The following is an 18,946-nucleotide window of genomic DNA, read 5'->3' as shown; positions in this document are numbered from 1 at the left end:
GCCTTGTGCTTCCCCTGGGTAGTGGTTTAAATGTCTTTCATCTGATGGTTCTCATTCAGTCCTGAACTGAAAACCCACAGTTCAGTCACCTGCTGTTTCTGACCTAGGATGCAAACCCCTCGGAAATCTCCCAAACTATATTGAATCTTGAGGGTGTCTGAACTCACTCTGGTGGCTTCACATACATCCATTTGCTGACAGCTTCTGCTTGTCTGCCTCTGGCTTAGACTCCATACTTGACGTGTAGATTGACACCTGGTTTCCTCTCCACACACCCCCTCTGGTGTCCACACTGCACTCTTCAGGCCTCTTCCCAAACCTGCTCCTCCCCCTAGTCCTTCCCATCTCTAGATGGCACCTGCATTTTATCAGTTGTTCAGGCCCAAAGCTTTGGAGTCCACGTTCTTATCTTTGTCTCAGATACCACAGCAACTCAAAGACAAATCCTGTGGGCTCTCTCTTCAGGATGGATCTGACCACATCTCACTGCCTCTACTGCTAGCACCTTCATCTAAGCTGGACTGTGTAACAACCCACTAACTGGGCTCCCTGTCTCAACCCCCTGCACCCCCCACCCCACCCCAATGCAGCCTGCTCTCCACCCAGCAACCATAGCAATCCTTTTAAAACTTAACTTCTTCCCCTGCTCACAACACTATGATGGCTTCTAGTCACGCCTTGTAAAAGCCACGGTCCTAGAGGAGCCTGGGAGGCTCTGCATAGTCTCCCCACCTCATCCCTGACCGTCTTCTCTACCCTCCTGCACGTGGAGCTCCACGCATACTTTCTCCCGAGGGTATCAGCTATGCTGCCCTCTCCAGGACTTTCTGACACTTGATGTTCCCTCTGTGCACGAGGGCCCAGCTCCCAGCACCACGTGGCTTCCTGCAGTGATGTCCTTCTCAGAGAAGCCTTGTTTGAATGCTCTGCACAGACCAGGACCCCTGTTGCTCCGTCCCCTTCCTCACCCTGCTTAGTTTCTCCTAATGGCACGTCTGTCCACTGGACCTCATCTATTTACTTAGTCATCATCTGTCTGCTGTTAACTGTTTATCAGCTACGTGAGAGCAAAGCTTTGTGTTCACTGTAGTCATCATATGTCTGCTGTTAACTGTTTATCAGCCACATGAGAGCAAAGCTTTGTGTTCACTGTCTTCTCCCCAGGTCCAAGGTCAGCGCCTCGCTCATAGTTGGCTGTCAAACATTTGTTGAATGACTGGACCTTGTCTCCTCCACGTTTACCTAAACTTCATCTAGATCCCATGCTTTGTTCCTTATATAACCTGCGCTTTGCGTTGTGGTTGGTCTGTTCTACCATGTTTCTCACATTTCCTGCTTTCTACTTAAGGTTTGTAGTGGCATAGAACGCATCAGCCTGGAGAAACTTCTCTGTTGGCTGTGTTGTCACATACAGGTTCCAAATCTGAAGTTACTGTTTCCCTGCCCAACTGAAGAGGTTTGGGGTCTGATTTTTTTCCCCCTTTCCTTTCTTTTTTGCACATTCTCTTCCTCTGCCTGGTCTGGGGACTTAGTCCCGGACACGATGGCGCATGGAACGACGGTCAGCTACAGGAAATGGCCCAGCTGAGGATCAGACACCAGGAAGAACTGACTGAACTACACAAGAAGCGTGGGGAGGTACTGAGAGCTACCACCACCGCCACTCCCCCGCCCCGACCTGCCTTCTGCTACCTGCCCTTTCCTCTGCACAGGTCCCATGGGGTAGGGGGTGGGTAGGAGGGACACAGGCGGGCAGGTGCTTCTATTAGAATGTGCAGCCACCCTGGCTACATGTGGCACTGCCTTCTCCCTGGGAATGCACCATTGGGAGAGCTGAGGGCTTTCCCATCAGCAGGAGGGCAAGCTGCTAAGGTATCTGTTGGTTGTCACCCTCCCAGGTGGCATGAAAGGTGCAAGTGAAGAAGCTTCGAAGGAAAGGAGCCTGCTGCTTGTTCCATGGCTGGTGTCACTGATACCTTCCTAAAGCATTTGAAAGTGAACCCTGCAATTTCTGAAAAATTCATTAGGAAGAATGAAAAAGTTCTGGGTTGTGATCATCCTGGGTGGCGATTTGATGGCAAATTATGAAAAAAATGCAGTTTATCATCAGTGCTGCTGAATTGGTCACTTTATCAGCTAGAGAATGTGAAAGGTGGCTAGGGTAAGGGTTTGGACGGGTCCTCAGCAGGAACCTGGCAGTGACCTGTAGCACTTCTCCTCCTTGCCTGAGCAGGGAAGAGCACACATTCCCATGAGCCTCCCCATCAGTCCTCCTTGCTGACACTGAGCTCGTTTCTCCCTGGTGTCTTGGCCCTATCCTATAGGGCACCCTTTTTCCCCTTAAAAATAAAAGAGCCCCCTGTTGTTTAGTTTCCAGCTGAGGTCCTGAAATGTCTCTGACAGAAGTACTCTTTCCTTCCCTCAGTTAGCTCAATTGGTGATTGACCTGAATAACCAAATGCAGCAGAAAGACAGGGAGATGCAGATGAATGAAGCAAAGTGAGTAGAGACGATACCTGCGATACCTCCCCGGGGGCTGGTCATGGGGTTGCACTTTTTGTTAACTCTACTCTTGTGGGCGGGGCCAGTGGTGATTGCCGGCAAATGGTCACCACACGGGACTCCTCAAGAGTGCCATTTCTGTGCACATGCAGCCTAGGATTATTTTTTTTTTTTTGCTTGTTCTAAGGATGGCAAAGGCAAGGAGGGGGCCCTCAGTCTTCCAGGTTCCCGGGAAATACCCCTGGGAAATACCCTTGACCCCTGTGAGGATCCGCAAAGCATTCATGGCTCTCCCTGTGGCCACTGCATAGGAGAGCTGGCATCTTCTATGATGATGGGGCCAGGGCATGTGAGTGTGGCCCTTGGGAACAGGGATGAGTTTGTGGGCAGGATAATTCTTGATCGGGGGAGAAGCCTGGAATTCCAAATCCTAGGACCTTTGAGCTGGAGGGGAGCCTGGGTTTCATCTATGCCTTTTTCCCTCACTTTGTAGACAGGGATCTCTAGAGGCTTAGAAAGGCATCGTTGCTCATGGAGTGATAGAACCGATGGAATGTGCAGAATTTCTAGCCTCCTTTTAAGCCCCTCTTACTACTCTTTAGGCATCAAAAGTTCCCTCTTCAAATCCTACTTTTCTAGTCATTGATCACCTAGGTGAATTTCACCCTAAGTAGTTCCTCTTTTTTTTTTTTTTTTTAAAGATTTCATTTACTTATTCATGATGGGGGGCTGGTGCAGAGACACAGGCAGAGGGAGAAGCAGGCTCCATGCCGGGAGTCCAATGTGGGACTTGATCCCGGGACTCCAGGATCATGCCCCGGGCCAAAGGCAGGCGTTAAACTGCTGAGCCACCCAGGGATCCCCAGTAGTTCCTCTTCTGATGGGCTTGTCCTATAAACCACCAGAGCTGGTCTTGGCTAAGTGAGATCTTTGTAAATGTAAAGAGTCCTACATGGCATCTGGTGTCATGGCTGAGGTTATTGTTGGGGGCCCACACTCACAGAGCTTCATCTGGCCAGGTACTCCAGCTCCCTCACGGGACTCTGGAGCAGCCCCATTCCTGTTCTCCACATCCTGCTTTCAGAATTGCAGAATGCTTGCAGACGATCTCTGACCTGGAGACGGAGTGCCAAGAACTACGCAGTAAGCTTCAAGACCTTGAAAGGGCCAACCAGACCCTGAAGGACGAATATGATGCCCTGCAGATCACGTTTACTGCTTTGGAGGAGAAACTGAGGAAAACTACTGAAGAGAATCAGGAGCTGGTCACCCGGTGGATGGCTGAGAAAGCCCAGGAAGCCAATCGCTTAAATGCAGAGAATGAAAAGGATTCAAGGTGAGACATCAGTCCACAGTTAGTGGTTTCCATTTTTGGTAAAGTAGAGCCTGGTTCTCTGCAAAGGTAAAAATAAGCTGGCAGCTCTGATGAGGGGGGATGGGATGAGCCAGCCAGAACACGCTAATAAAATAAAAAATCACAGTGGTGCATGTAGAAGAGATTTGCGTTTATAAGAACACTTATAGCTGAGAGTGGAGGATTACCTTCCAAAAGGGCTTTGGCCCGTACAATTTTTGCCAGTGAATTCTTTTAGTATTTCAAGGAGAAAAGCTATTTCTTGAGCAATATAAGATAAATTAGAATTAGAAAAAGATTGGTCCTTTTTTTTTTTTTTTTTTTTTTTAGAGATAGCATACGCATGTATTAGGGACAAATGGCAGGAGCAGGTGAGGAGAGAGAAAAATCTCAGGTTGTGCACCCAGTGAGGCTCCATCTCACAACTCTTGAGATCATGACCTGAGCCGAAATCAAAAGTTGGGTGCTTAACCAACTGAGCCTCTCAGGCATTCTGGAGCCTTTTTTTTTTTTTAATTCACTGCAGACCTACTAGGATTAATCCCAGGAATTAAAAGATGGTGTATCTGGAAATCAATTAAATCTATCACCTTGGATGATAGACTGTAGAAACACTTGAGTATACCACAAAAATGCCATTTGCTCAGACTCAGTTCCCAATCCTGATAAAAACCCTTAAACTTGGAACAAAAGCTTTTAATAAAAATATCTGTCTGCAACCAACAGCTGATAGTGTGCTTAACACAGAGACCTTCCACCTCACACACCTGGAGTCAGTCCTGGTGGAGGGAAACATGTGTTTTGAACACTCCCACAAAGAGTCTAACACACATATCAAAACCACGAATGGGAAAAGGAGGGGCTCACTGTCTCGAACTCAGACCGATATTTTGGCCATCCAACCAAAGAGGACACAATGCAAGGCCACTAGAAGGGGCAGGGATTCATGGTCATCCACCTAGAAAGCCTAAGAAAATCTACTGAGAGAACTAATAGTAAGTGGTCAGCAGAGTAGGATTTTAAAGCCCTGTGTCTGTAGTTTAGAATTTGAAAAGAGTATTGCAGTTAATCTAAAAGAATGAAAGTAGGAAAGAGTCTTAAGTAACAATGAGTGCTAATCCTACCAAATGATATATTCAAGTAGACTTCATTCAGAATCTGTATAAAAACTGAAAACATAAAGTAGAAGTAAAAAACGTGATTATCTGCTTTTTATTTTATGAAAAATTTCTAAATAGTGTGAGGACTTTCTAAACCCTAAAACCAATAGAAATAAAAAGAGGACTGTATACAGTTTTCAGATTTCTTAACACACAATCAACGAGCACGTACGATTGTCCTCAAATATCCTAAGGTGGAGTTGATAAAAGCAGATGAGCCCTCAGACAGGCAGGTGTGAAGCACAGGTGGCTCGTGTGAGCAAGAGTGCATGTGGTCAGTACATCTGGGCCAGGGGGAAAGCACCATCATGTTGTTTGTGGGAAGCCTGTCCCACCACCTCCTGCAGGGCCCCTGGACAGGACCTGAAACATGTTCCCACTTGTTGGACTTCATCCTAATCAAATACTAAGACTTGGTCCTTACTCACTGTAGTATAAAATAAGCAGCAGTATATTCCTCATGGGAGAAATAAGTTATGGTATTTTCATATGGTGCAGTTTCACAAAATCCTCTGAAAGTACACAGTTTAGGAATACTTAGTGACGCGAGAAAATGCATAAAATTAATGTAACTGAAAATAGGATAGGAAGTCTTTTCATAGGACACAATTCAAAATTTGAATGAATTCAAAAGATTAAAAGGAATTGTCAGTAATATTTAATAGTTAATAGTGCGTGGTGAGACTGGCTTTTGTTTTCTCATACTTCCCTGTTTTTTCTAACTTTCTTAAGTTTCTTTTATATTAAAAGAATGAGCTGTCCTTTCTTACTCTGTCTTGTTTCTTTTATTTTTTTTTCAAGATTTTATTTTTAAGCAATCTCTACACCCAATATCGGGCTCAGACTCACAACCCCAAGATCGAGAGTCACATAGTCTGCCGACTGAGCCAGCCAGGCGCCCCTCATGTTTAAGTAAAACAACTTGGCCTTTGCCCTGAAGTGAACTCAGCAGGGTCACCTGGAAGTCATAGTGCAGCGTGTTAAACACCTGCCAAGGGAGAAGCTGCAGGCATGTGGTTAAGCTAAGGAAGGGTCCTTGGTCCTCACAGTAGACAGGAGAATGATGCACACTTCCTAATGAAAATGGCATGGGAGGCATATTCCATGTCTGCTCTCATTCCTTACTTTGGAATGTTTTCCTAGGTATTTACCTTGGGTGTATTATCTGGTTGCGTAGGTGGGGCCCCAGGTTTCTTTACTCAGTCCTTTAGAAGCGTTCCCTCCTTGTGCCAATCCCTAGGTTAGGTGGTCTAGCAGTCTTTGTTTACCTGAATGATAGCATGATACGTGTCATGTTTTGAAGTAGCTGTTTGTGGTCTGCCTCCCTCACTAGGCTCTGATCTATTCTCATGGTCACAGTGGCTGCTGTGTAGACACACTCAGGGAATATTTGAGGTTTCTTTTCAGCTATTGTGATGAAGGAGGGGCTGCAGGTGTTTGTTGCAGGTCTGTCCTTCATCCCTTGTTTGCAGCAGGTGCCTTTCCAGTAGAGGGGTGTAACAAGCCGCACGTTCTGGTTTTCCCTCACAGGTAGTTAGTTCATAGGTCATTTATTCCAGCTAAAAAAAATCATTAAATTTTGTCATTTGTCCTGTAGAACTTAGTTTTCATCTTCCAGATAGAAAATTAACAGTATAGGGGAGCCTGGGTGGCTCAGTCGGTTAAGCGTCCAACTCTTGATTTCAGCTCAGGTCATGATCTCAGGGTCGTGAGATGGAGCCCTGCATCAGGTTTCGTGCTCAGCAGGGAGTCTGCTTGAGATTCCCCCTCTCCCTCTGCCCCTCCTCCCACTTGTGTGCTCCTTCTCTTTCTCTCTCTAATAAATAATTAAAATCTTAAAAAATAATAATAAAGCTAAAAGTATAAGCTACAACTTCATCCCTTCCCATGACTCAGATATGCCACCTAGAGGACTCTCCCTGTTTTGAAAATTAACACCGTGGTAGAAGCTTTACCAAAAATTCCAGCAGAATTCTTGACTGGAGCTTAATAGCAGAATTCCAGATTGGGGGTTCTCCACATATAGGATGAAACCACAGAGATGAAATTGCCATGGAAAAGAAAATGAGGCCAAGGTTAGAAATTAGGGAGATCCAGAATTTAGAACTTGAAGAGAGACAAAATTTGTTCTGAGAAGGGGAAATAGTGGACTTGACTGTTTGGCCACATTAAAATTTGTCCAAGAGCCATCGACTCTTGATTTTGCCTCAGGTCATGATCTCTGGATCCTGGTATGGAGCCCCATGTGAGGCTCTGCGCTCAGTAGGGAGTCTGCTTGAGGAGTCTTTCACTCCCTCTCCATTTGCTCTTTCCCCCACTCTCTCTCTTTAAAATAAATACATAAATCTTAAAAAAAATTTTTATCCACAGCCAAGAGACATGTCCAGCCCTGGTAGGTGAAGCCATGTGCATTTTGACAGTTCAAGAATGTCAGACTTCAGTTTCCTTATTTGTAAAATGGTACTTACAGCATCATTACAAGGATTAAATGAGCTAAAACCTAGAAATAATACCAAGTTAGGCACAACTAAATTCCAGGTAAATCTTAACTGTTACTATTTGTGCTCTTGATATGTTGGTATTAGACTATTTGCTGCAGAAGGCCAACTCTTGACCGTGAGTAACCCTGGATAAACCTGACGTGCCTTTCTGTCCTGAGAGGCCCAGGGTCACACAACGAGCAGGCTTCTCCCTTGCTAGTTCACTGCTTTCTCTAATGACATAATCCCTCTTCTGGGCTTTGCTCTGATATCCTTTATAACAGGGTTCCTTACTGATGTTACTGGTGTGGGTTTGGGACTTTGGTATCTTTGCCCAGGGCAGTTATTTTAAATGCACTGAATATTCAGATGTGTTAGAGAACTCGTAGCTTACTGAGGGCCGAAACGCCATGCTTTCTTTAAGCAGACGTAACTAGTGGGCTTTTCTCAATAGGAGACGGCAAGCCCGGCTGCAGAAAGAGCTTGCAGAAGCAGCAAAGGAACCTCTACCCGTTGAACAGTAAGTAGAGCTATTCCTATCAGAACTGCTCTTAGTAATTTGATTTGCTCTTTTAAAATGGCTTTATAACATTTTTATTTCTGTAAAACCATTTTATAGATTGTAGAAAGGAAGCTAAAAGATTTAAGGGAGCCACTAAACACACTGGTTCCCTCCCAGAAGTTTGCTCCCATTTATGCTCCTCATCGGCTGTGAGTGTGAGTTCTGCACCCTGAGTGAATGGCTTTCTTGCTGCTTTCCTCTTGACACTTTGATCTGCTTTCTACCCCTTGTTGGGCCTCCTGCAGTGTATCACTGGGCTGGGATTCTTTCTCTTGCTCTCAGTTCTTATGTGTAACTTTGATTGGAGGTATGGGCAAACCTTTGAAGCCTAAGTGAAAATGACGGTCTCTTGGAGCAAAAGGGATTGAATCTGTTAGGAACGTTCCATGATCTGGAACTGGGGTGGAGGGCCTTCCCCAAGATCTGAAGTTTTGTGTTAAGAGTGGTGGATGTTTTAATGGCTGAATTCCCTTTGCTTCTAGTTCACGACGTGTTCCTTTTCCACTGAAAAATATTACAGAATATAGTATTAGAATTGTGAGTTACTGGGTTTTAAAATGTTTCCTTCCTTATAAACGGAGGTGGCTGGTTTTAGTTCAGTTAGGAGTCATCCACCAGACAAAGTTTTAATTTATAAGAAAAGAAAGGTTTTCATACTAAGGCTATGCTTTGATTTAGAATATGTACATTTCTTCTATACTCCAAGATGTGAAATATAAATCCCAGATGTATTTTCCTGACACTACAAAGTAAATAAATGATTGACCTGGAAATGATAGTTTACAAAAGCTTCATTTGTCTGCCTCCCAATCGCAGCATAAACAGGTGACTGGGTGCTGCCCAAGATCTCATAGAAAGGGGCCGAATGAACCTAACCTAGGAGTGTCTGGCTGTAAAGGCCTGTTCTGAATCTCTGTGCTTCCACAAGAGTGGAGTTTCTCGGGGCAAAGGACACTTCTATCTTTGAAGGGCTGTGATAACCAGTTGCCACATTCTGGTATTTTCCTGTGACCCTGGGCTTTTGCACAGTTCTGAGTGTCTTCATGCCTGTAGCGTTCTGAAAATATTTACATAGGCTGAACTCGTGTTGGCTACTCTTGCTATCTCTGCTGCTCTGTTGTCGCCCTTGTGCGAACATAAGTGCTCCCTCAAACCAAAACACGAAGAAAAGAAAGGCCAGTCTTGTTCTCTTTCTTCAAGCCTGCCTTTGTTCTTCCCTGCATCCTGACTTAGACTGGGCTCAGTTGCATGGAATCCTAAAATCAGTAGCCAGGGAAAACAGATTTACTTGGACTTGGTTTAACTTGCTTGATAAGTTAAGTATATATTTACATAATCCAGATAATCACGGAAAAATATTACTTTCAAGTTCTAAGGAGTCCAAACATTAGGTGATAAAGTCTTGGGTTGGTTATGTTTTATTATTTTACTTATCTGTGAAGATTGCAACTTGGTAGGAGGTCATTAAGGCCAAAATAATTCCTTGCCTTCCCCTCAACCAGGAAAAGGCAGAGAGGAGAATTCCAGAGGTACTTTGTGTATCTGGGGCAGGGTAAGGCGGGTAAACAACAGGGCATTTCTGTGGCCTGATTATTTCACATGAAGCATGATGGATTCCCCAAATGTCAGAAGCACCAAGTGTTTAAACCTAAACAAAAAACCCAGAGTCAGAAATGAATAGCATTTAGATTTTGCTTTCCTGTTTTTATTGTTAAAATGGTGTTTAAAGCCAATGTTAATGCAATTCATTGCTCTTCCAGCAATCCCTTCTCCTCCTCACCTGGATCCCTTCCCTGCCCTGTTGTTTTCTTGACTGCATAGCTGTCCAGCGGTCTTCTGCTGCTCAGCCTTTCTCGTGGGAACCGTTTCTGTAGTCCGCTTGTTTGTGTGCAGGAGCCTTTCAGCTATGAACCAGACCTCTGAAGGAAAGAAATCTCCCTTGGCGCTGGATACGTAGTAATAGACTTAACAAATCATTATTTCCTTGCTTTCCAAGTGAGAGCTGTGTTCACACTTCAGAGGATCAAAAGATCGCTTTTAAAGTTATTTTCAGGGCAGCCCTGGTGGTGCAGCGGTTTAGTGCCGCCTGCAGCCCAGGGTGTGATCCTGGAGACCCTGGATCAGGTCCCATGTCAGGCTCTCTGTGTGGAGCCTGCTTCTCCCTCTGCCTGAATCTCTGCCTCTCTCTCTCTCTGTGTCTCTATGAATAAATAAATAAAATCTTTTAAAAAAAATAAAGTTATTTTCAGCTGGCATTCTGGATTTGATGTCAACAGGTTAAACGTTTCTTTTAGTATTGTTCGGAGCACAGCCTGTGTCTCCAGAGAACCCTTGACCATCTCTGTCACAGCCAAGTCGCAGAGGCTCTTTGTGATTAGGAGATGGTGCTGACATTTGTGGAACAGACTCACCACACAGCTACTGGTTAGCAGAATCAAAGACTCGGCCTCTTGCCCTTCTTTACAGGGATGATGACATTGAAGTCATTGTGGACGAAACCTCTGATCACGCTGAGGAGACGTCTCCTGTGCGAGCCATCAGCAGAGCAGCCACGTAAGTGGATGGGGTGGGCCAGGAAAGGAGAGCTCAAGCCATGGTCTGCTAGCACATTGGTGGCCATGGCTAGAGCAGCCCGATGCAGCCAGGCCCCTCACTGGAGCACCCGGCCCCTCCTGCACAACCATGGAGATTGTGGGCTCCTGAGTGTCCCTGTCTTCCTCCGGTCACCTCTCAGTGGGAGGCAAGCTGTCCCTTAGTGCTGCCACCAACTATGAGGTGAGGCGGAAGAAAGTGTAGTGGCTTCCCACAAGATGGACAGTTATACCTTGTTGGGATGATTATTTAGATCATGCTGCTTATTTTGTACTCGAGTTCCAGGATGTTTTTCCTCTTTGCTAAAGTAGAACTGAAAGGTTGGGGATTGGGTATTAACAACCAGACTCTGTTAGGTCAGGTTGACCGAGTGGACAGTTAAAGTAACGTGAGGAAACCTCATGTCTTTGAAGCTGGGTCCTCCCTCCTGCCTTCCCCCTGTTTTCTGGTAGTTTACTCCTCTCGGGTTTCTCGGCTGGGGTTTGGGGACTCATTGGGAAACATACTCCCAGGTACCTATTTTTGTGAACTGTATTTATTGATGAATTATTTGGGCAAAATGTTTCTAAGGTTTAAACCTATCCTCCCCTCCTCTTTAGTAAGCGACTCTCGCAGCCTGCTGGAGGCCTTCTGGATTCTATCACTAATATCTTTGGGTAGGTTAGAAAACCTTCACCTTTCCTTGTTAATATGTGTGTGAATATTCATAAGTATTGTATATGATTTATCACCGTTTTTTTAAACGTACACCAAAATTCCCGTAGCGCCGAGTATACAGATGCTTTGACTTCAGCTTTCTCACTTAGCTTCTTCCTTTTTTCCTCCATTTTCTTTCTCTTAATCTTGCTGCGTGCTGATCTGGCCTTACCTTTTAAGTCTGTCCGAGTCTCCCCTTTTGGGACATCACTCTTCTGATGCTGCCAGGTGAAAATATTACCTTCTCTTGGCTCGGCATGTGAGCGTGGCTCCTTGATAATTGTGCTGATCATCGCTTCACACCACCCTCCCTCTCTTCACCCCATCATTGGATGTGCATGTACCACCCAGGCCGCTGTGCATGTTTTTCGGAGTGCTGTCAGCCTCTTGAGCGGGCAGTTAGGTTGAACTCTGCACAGCAGTCACGCTCTCCTTTCTCTCTTCTGGCATGCGTTCGACGCCGCCTTGACCACACTGCTGAGGATGATCGTAACTAGGCATAAAAGGCACCTTGATGTAGTCTTATCAAAATACAAACATGCTCCCTCGGAGCAGGTAGTTATATTATGTTGAGAACGTTTTGCAGCATTTTATTGACTGGGGAAGCAGTTGTGTGGGATTGTTTTTTCAGTGTTGGGTTTTGGAGTCTATAGGTTAACAAGCAGGAAAGTACAGGTATGTGCTGGATACGTCTCTGGGTGTCGTTTGAGTTGAGGATGCTTCTGATCGGGTGATTTGTTCTGTGGTTTGAAGAGTCTAAGAGGGAGAAGAAGCTACTGTCAGAAGTCATCTTTGAATCCCTCTGGGTATGTGGCGGACAGGAAGCCTTGTGCAATCCTAATATTTTCCTTTATGTTACTTCTTAGGAGGCGCTCTGTCTCTTCCTTTCCAGTTCCCCAGGATAATGTGGATACTCATCCTGGTTCTAGTAAAGAAGTGAGAGTGCCAACAACAGCGATGTGTATCTTTGTAAGTATGGTTGAACCCCACATCCCACCAAGCTTTGTATGGTAGCGGAGCCGGATGGTTCAAGGAGCCATTCTCTATGGCAGCTAGCTTTCTGCTATTTTATTTAGAACAAAGCAAGTTTTATACCTGTTGACTGTGTCTGATAGAAGGGATTGATACATTTTGCTCAGCTTGAGGGGACAGAATCTGTTATAACCATTTTCTGTAATACAAGACTGACTGGAAGAGAATCAGTAGCATGAGAGGCAGGACAAGAGAGAAGTAACTAGGGCTGGTGAGAAGTTACAGTAATTCCTGTCCATATCTGTGTGACTTCCTGTCATTAGAAGTGCAAGGTTGGAAGTAGGAGATAGTCCTGGGCAGAAGTCACTGTGATGCCAGGGCTGTCGGCTGGTGTTCAGAGCTGGGTGCTTGTAGAAAAGAATAAGCAGGTCTCAGCTGGGGTGAGTGAGCAGAAATGGAACCAGCCTGGGGAAATGTGGGCTACCTGACTTGAGGCTGGCAGGTGGGTGTCTGGGGGAGATGGAGCAGCAGAGCAGAGCCAAGCTAGCTGGGCTGACTTGTGGATTACATGGGGTGAGTTAGAATAGTCAGCTTTCAGGGGAGAGGAGGACTCCTTATGGGGGAAACCAGGCCTAAGGAGGAATCAAATAGAGATTTCCACACAGTGAACTGGCTGAGTGATCCAGCCACCTTGTATGTCATAAAGAGAGTCTCCCTCTGGATGAGGAGTTGGATTGGGCACCTTATGGAGGTCAGTGATGATTGGTAAAAGGTCTGATTGCACTTAATGTCACAGCCCCCTTCTGCCCTCAGCTCCCAGCAGCCCATTTTTTCTCCTGGCACATTTAAGTCCTGTGCATGGGGTAATGGAGCAGCTGATAACCTGGATCCTGTGTCAGCCTGTGTTCCTGTGAGTGTGCGGTTCATGGCTGACAAATATCCAACAGAACCAGCTCTGCAGGAGGTCAAAGAGTGGCAGCAGGGGTGTGATGGTGCATGATCTCAAGTTTTCAATCTGAGACCTCCTAAGTAGAAACATAGCATGGAGAAAAAAGAAAAAGAAGGGAATCACACGGGGGCAAAAAGGTTGGCCACTTGTCAGACAGCTTTGCAGCAGTGGGACCTGAGGGCTGCGGCAGGATCACACCACCAAGCAAAATAAAGTGATGTTTATATCCCTGTCCATTAATAAGTGTGATTTCAATGGTATTTCTTTTTATTTATTTATATTTTATTTAAATTCAATTTGCCAGCATATTTCAAGTGTCTTTTTCAGGCCCAAGCGAATGTGACAGGTTTTGTCTTCTCAAAATGATGTTTTAGGCAAGTGGTTGATGACCTGTTTAATGATCTGGTATTTGTAATCCACATTTCGCAGTCTTTTTTTTTTCCTTTTTATTATGGAAAGTTTTTTCGTTTTTTTAATAAAGATTGTATTTATTCATGAGAGACACAGAGATAGGCAGAAACACAGGCAGAGGGAGAAGCAGGCTCCCTGCGAGGAGGCCAATGTGGGACTCGATCCCGGGACTCCAAAGGCAGACGCCCAAACGCTGAGCCACCCAGGCATCCCATATTATGGAAATTTTCAAACATCGTTATGAGTAGGGAGAACTTCCAGGTCCCATCATCCTGTCAGGTAGTTCCAGTTAGCCACAGGTGCCAGTTCTATTCTCTCTGCCCCACAGACTTTTGCTAGAACAATTTAGAGCAAATCCCAGACATTGTAGTTCACCCATAAAGATTTCAGCATCTGTAAACTTTTTCTTTTTCTTTCTTTAAAGATTTTATTTATTTATTCATGAGAGATACAGAGAGAGAGGCAGAGACATAGGCAGAGGGAGAAGCAGGCTCCATGCAGGGAGCCCAATGTGGGACTCAATCCTGGGACTCTGGGATCATGTCCTGAGCCAAAGGCAGACACTCAACCGTTGAGCCACTCAGGCGTCCCTCTTTTTCTTTTTCTTTCTTTTTTTTTTTTTTTTTTTTTAAGATTTATTTATTTTGGAGAGGGTGGGAGGGGCAAAGGAAGAGGGAGAAACAGGCTCCTCACTGAGCAGAAAGCCTGATATGGGGCTGGATCCCAGGACCCTGGGATCAGGACCTGAGCAGAAGGCAGATGCTTAACTGACTAAGTCAGCAAGTCGCTCCTCCCTGTGAAGAATTAAATTCTCCCAGAGTGACCCTTACTTTATCGAAGACCTACTCCCCACGATCAGGGAGTCAGTCCTAGGCCACACAACTTGGTGGAAGACCTTTCCTGTAGATGAGCAAGCTGAGGCTTCAGAAAGTTAATAAGAAACTTGGCAGAAGTCTCCCTGCCTAGAATACACTGGTGCCCTTTTATTTCCAGAACAGAATAGAATCCCACTGTAACACTGATATGTAGCAGAAGGACTGGCAGCTGCTTTTATTAGGATTCCATATGAGGATATTCTCACCTTTAGGAAAGCTGTAAAGCCTTTCTCTATCATTAGAAGCCATGCTGTACTTTCACTAGGTAGTTTAGCATGTAGCATTAACATAATCTGAACCAAAAGAAAGATGGTAAATCAGAGGCTTAGTTTTAAGCTATAAGATCATAGTAGACGATAGATTGAAACTTCATTTTTATTAAGAAAATTAATGCAAAGACAGACTATAGGCAGTCTACACAGATTTTGACTACTTTCTAAGAAGGTTGCACTAAAATAGATGGAACTGTAACTATATAAATAAAATGGTAACAATCTTAGGAGACCCTGGGCTAGGAATCCAAGTTAGTTTATGAGCAGATCCCCTTTATTTATGGGTGACTGTCCAGCACCTTTGGTTAGGCATCCATAGTGTTCATTTGTATTGGGCTCTTTCCGCTTGGAATGACAGGGATTGGGTTGAAGCAGGATACTTGTCTTGCAGGATGCTCATGATGGGGAAGTCAACGCTGTGCAGTTCAGCCCTGGCTCCCGGCTGCTGGCCACAGGAGGCATGGATCGGAGAGTTAAGCTTTGGGAAGTGTTTGGAGGTAAGACCCCTGAGTGCAAAGAAGGAGGCTGTTTTGATGACATCTGGGTGATCTTGCCTTCTGGCACCTTCTCAAAATATCCAATATTTTGTGTCAGTAATTATCTGACCAAAGCATTATCACCATCTCAGTTGCCACAGCTGAGTGGATATTTGCTCTGAGTTTTTAAGTAGTGACTAGAAAATACTGTTAAGTTATGGATTCGTTAGTGTTCATGTTTTCTCAGATATAATCAGAACATCATCCAAGATAATATAGGTTTTAAAAGGAAAATTTAAAAATCTTAAAGTCGGGGACTTTAGAATTAAACTAAACATTGAGCTGAGGTGTGCAGATTTAATAATACCAGTAGCCTTGGCCTGGGGAAAAAGATTGAGGTCATATCTAAGCTTGAGAATAAAAAGAGGTATATCTCCCAGGAAGAATGTATTTATTAACAAGCAGCTCATCATCAAGACCTTGTCTCTTTGACTATACCTTGTTTCAGAAGTGGCTTCAGAGTACTCAAATGGGATGGCATTAAAACAGGAAATGGGACTTAATCATGTCTTAGAATTCTGAGGCTGGGGATAGCTCAATTTCAGCATTTTGAGATTTAGTTGAGTCTCATATTTTTTTAATAAAGGAAGGTTGAGGAATAAGACTGAAAATTTTAATAAGAACCGCTTTGTCAACACTCTAGTTATAGCACATACATACTCCCCGTAGCACATACATGCTCCCTGTCCAACAAGAAGATCCAATAGGCCCTTGTCTGTGTTATTTCCCGTGATCTTGCCCTAACCCTGTGCAGTTTGAAGGTAGGTATCTCACCTACTTGACAAGATGAAAACTCAGAGACACTACTTGATTTGTATAGTTGATTTACATGGCCAATAACTGATTAGGCCCTGAGCTGGATTTCTGACTGGAGAGCCTGCTCTTCCCACTTTGGCCTCCGCTGGGCTATAGAGCAGCTGAAGAAGTATGGGGGTCGCCACTTCTGGTGTGTTTAGAGCAAGAATAGTCTATTGATCCGTTTGGTTATAATTATCAATAAAGTACCAAATTTGTCTGCCCTGGCCTTTTTTTTTTTTTGGGGGGGGGGGGGTCTGGAAAGTGACTCCATAATTAAATCCCTGGCGGTTACAGCTAGTTGAAGCCCGTGAAAATTTGTGCCATCTTACCCAAAAATGTTTCATGAATGCTAATTTTGAAAACTGTGATAATAATAAAGCTATATTGTAATAAGTTTTATGAGATCTGTTTTTGTTTTTTTGTTGTTTTTTTGAGATCTGTTTTTTTTAAATCTAAGCAGGTCATCTGTTTCGATTAGGTCTTATGATTAAATAAAAATAACCCTAGAAATACTTTTTCCTGGTCAGTAAAAGCACCTGTAAGAAAATTAGAACCAACCTTTAGTAATAGTTATGTTTTTGCTGTTGTTAAAGGAAGTAAATGGAAAGCAATATTGGCATAATTTGTGCCAGAGTGTATTTTGTATCAATAAAATGAAAAGTTTCAGGGTGCCTGGGAGGCTCAGTGGTTGATCGCCTGCCTTCAGCTCAGGGCGAGACCCTGGAGTTCTGGGATCGAGTCCCACGTCGGGCTTCCTTCATGGAGCCTGCTTCTCTCTCTGCCTCTGTCTCTGCTTCTCTCTCTCTGTGTGTGTCTCTCATGAATAAATAAATAAATAATATTTTAAAAATAAAATAGGGATCCCTGGGTGGTGCAGCGGTTTGGTGCCTGCCTTTGGCCCATGGCGCGATCCTGGAGACCCGGGATCGAATCCCACATCGGGCTCCCGGTGCATGGAGCCTGCTTCTCCCTCCGCCTGTGTCTCTGCCTCTCTCTCTCTCTCTCTGTGTGTGACTATCATAAATAAATAAAAATCAAAAAAAATAAATAAAAAATAAAATGAAAAGTTTTTACTGGGTCTACAGAAATAACATAAAATGTTTGGCAGCACTCTTTATAGTTTTGGTGAGCAAATCTCAGTTATGGCATAATTATAGGGCATTTCTTCTGCAAATCACTTATTCAGTCAGCAGGCTTTTTTCTCCTTGGCTAATATTTACTGAATCTTGGAAAAGACTAAGTCCAAAAGGCCTTTTATGAAATAGTTTGAGGATCCCATTTTTTACCCTTTTAAAGTATCAGAAGAATGGCACTTTCTGCCCAGTAGACATGCTTATCCTTGGTTATTCTATCAAAATTTTGCAGAAGCTCCATTGAGATGTTGACTTATATTTTGCCACTGTGTTAACTCCCAGAGAAGTAGACCAATATCTTGGGCATAAGCCAAAGTGATATTTCTTAGAATTTACAGTAATATTTTTGTAAAGATCTTATTTAAATAAAGACCTTAATTAGTGTATATTGGCGTTTTCCTACTTTTGAAAAATCTCATGAAAGTTAGAATCCAAGAAGAGGGGGATCCCTGGGTGGCGCAGCGGTTTAGCACCTGCCTTTGGCCCAGGGCACGATCCTGGAGACCCAGGATCGAATCCCACGTCGGGCTCCCGGTGCATGGAGCCTGCTTCTCCCTCTGCCTGTGTCTCTGCCTCTCTCTCTCATTCTGTGACTGTCATAAATAAATAAAAAAAAAAAAATTAAAAAAAAAAAAGAATCCAAGAAGAGACTTTAAATGTGCTATATAGATATCTTGCAAATAAATTCAGAAAGTAGGCTTCATCAACCAGTTTAATATTCCTGATGATAAATATATTTGACATCTCCAAATCAGTGTTCCTATTATTTATTACCAGTTAGAAGTATTAAGAGTAAAGAGTGTTCTTTTTTTTTTTTTCTGTTTAAGATTTTATTTATTTATTTATGAAAGACACACAGAGAGGCAGAGACATAGGCAGAGGGAAAAGCAGGCTCCATGCTGGGAGCCCGATGTGGGACTCCATCCCGGAACTCCAGGATCAGCCCTGGACCAAAGGCAGGTGCTAAACCACTGACCCACTCAGGCATCTCTAAAGACTTTTTGAAATGTCTTCTAATTTGTGCTCCCATTTTATGAGTTTCTTTTATAAGATTTATTTATTTTAGAGAAAGAGGGAGAAAGAAAATCTCCAGCAGACTCTGCTCTGAGCACAGAGACTGACAGGAGGCTTGATCTCAAGACCCTGAGATCATGACCTGAGCGAAATCAAGAGTCGGATTCTCATCCTACTGAGACATCCAGGCACTCCAACCCCTTTTATGATTTTGATTTAAATGATTGTTTTCCAAGTTTGTCATTCTTAAGCTACCCTTTAATTGGGGGGGCTTGATCACATCATCTTGAGACTTGTACTCTTGTCACTTTGTGCCTGCATCATTAAAGTTCCCACGTGGGTGGCCAGAGCTGTCTGAGAATAGGACCCAGGAGCCTGTGGCTGGGTCTGTTGGTGAGAGAGGCTAGGGAGAGGGAAGCACTGGCATCCAGTTGGATTGCCAGAATCTTAGGTTCCCAGAGACAGATTAAGTGTACAGGCAAATTCCAGAAACTCCAAACTAGCTTTACTGGCATTCTAAGAACTAGCCAATTGCACATATTTTTTTTTTTTTAAGATTTTATTTATTCGTGAGAGGCAGAGACATAGGCAGAGGGAGAAGCAGGCTTCCTGCAGGGAGCCTGATGCAGAACTCAATCTC

General features: G+C 44.1%; 1 protein-coding gene and 1 non-coding gene across 4 annotated transcripts in view; both read left to right on the top strand.

Moving 5' to 3' along the window:
* ATG16L1 (autophagy related 16 like 1) overlaps positions 1-18,946 on the top strand; it is a 40,121-nt gene that overhangs the window by 8,254 nt on the left and 12,921 nt on the right. Inside the window, exons 3-11 of one of the 3 annotated variants that reach the window (XM_055346243.1) lie at positions 1,533-1,638; positions 2,426-2,499; positions 3,587-3,838; positions 7,951-8,016; positions 10,525-10,611; positions 11,250-11,306; positions 11,527-11,574; positions 12,213-12,315; positions 15,217-15,322. In XM_055346243.1, coding sequence (XP_055202218.1) covers positions 1,533-1,638; positions 2,426-2,499; positions 3,587-3,838; positions 7,951-8,016; positions 10,525-10,611; positions 11,250-11,306; positions 11,527-11,574; positions 12,213-12,315; positions 15,217-15,322 — 899 coding nt within the window. The remainder of the gene's footprint in view (positions 1-1,532; positions 1,639-2,425; positions 2,500-3,586; positions 3,839-7,950; positions 8,017-10,524; positions 10,612-11,249; positions 11,307-11,526; positions 11,575-12,212; positions 12,316-15,216; positions 15,323-18,946) is intronic. The other 2 variants (XM_055346241.1, XM_055346242.1) reach the window with 2 other exon arrangements.
* Positions 13,069-13,341, top strand: LOC129494034 (small Cajal body-specific RNA 6). Its single transcript, XR_008661290.1, has one exon. It is a non-coding gene; the product is annotated as a small Cajal body-specific RNA 6 (non-coding RNA).

The sequence above is a fragment of the Nyctereutes procyonoides genome, unplaced genomic scaffold (assembly GCF_905146905.1).
Source record: "Nyctereutes procyonoides isolate TBG_1078 unplaced genomic scaffold, NYPRO_anot_genome, whole genome shotgun sequence".
NCBI lineage: Eukaryota > Metazoa > Chordata > Mammalia > Carnivora > Canidae > Nyctereutes > Nyctereutes procyonoides.
This window is presented reverse-complemented; position numbering and strand designations above follow the sequence as displayed.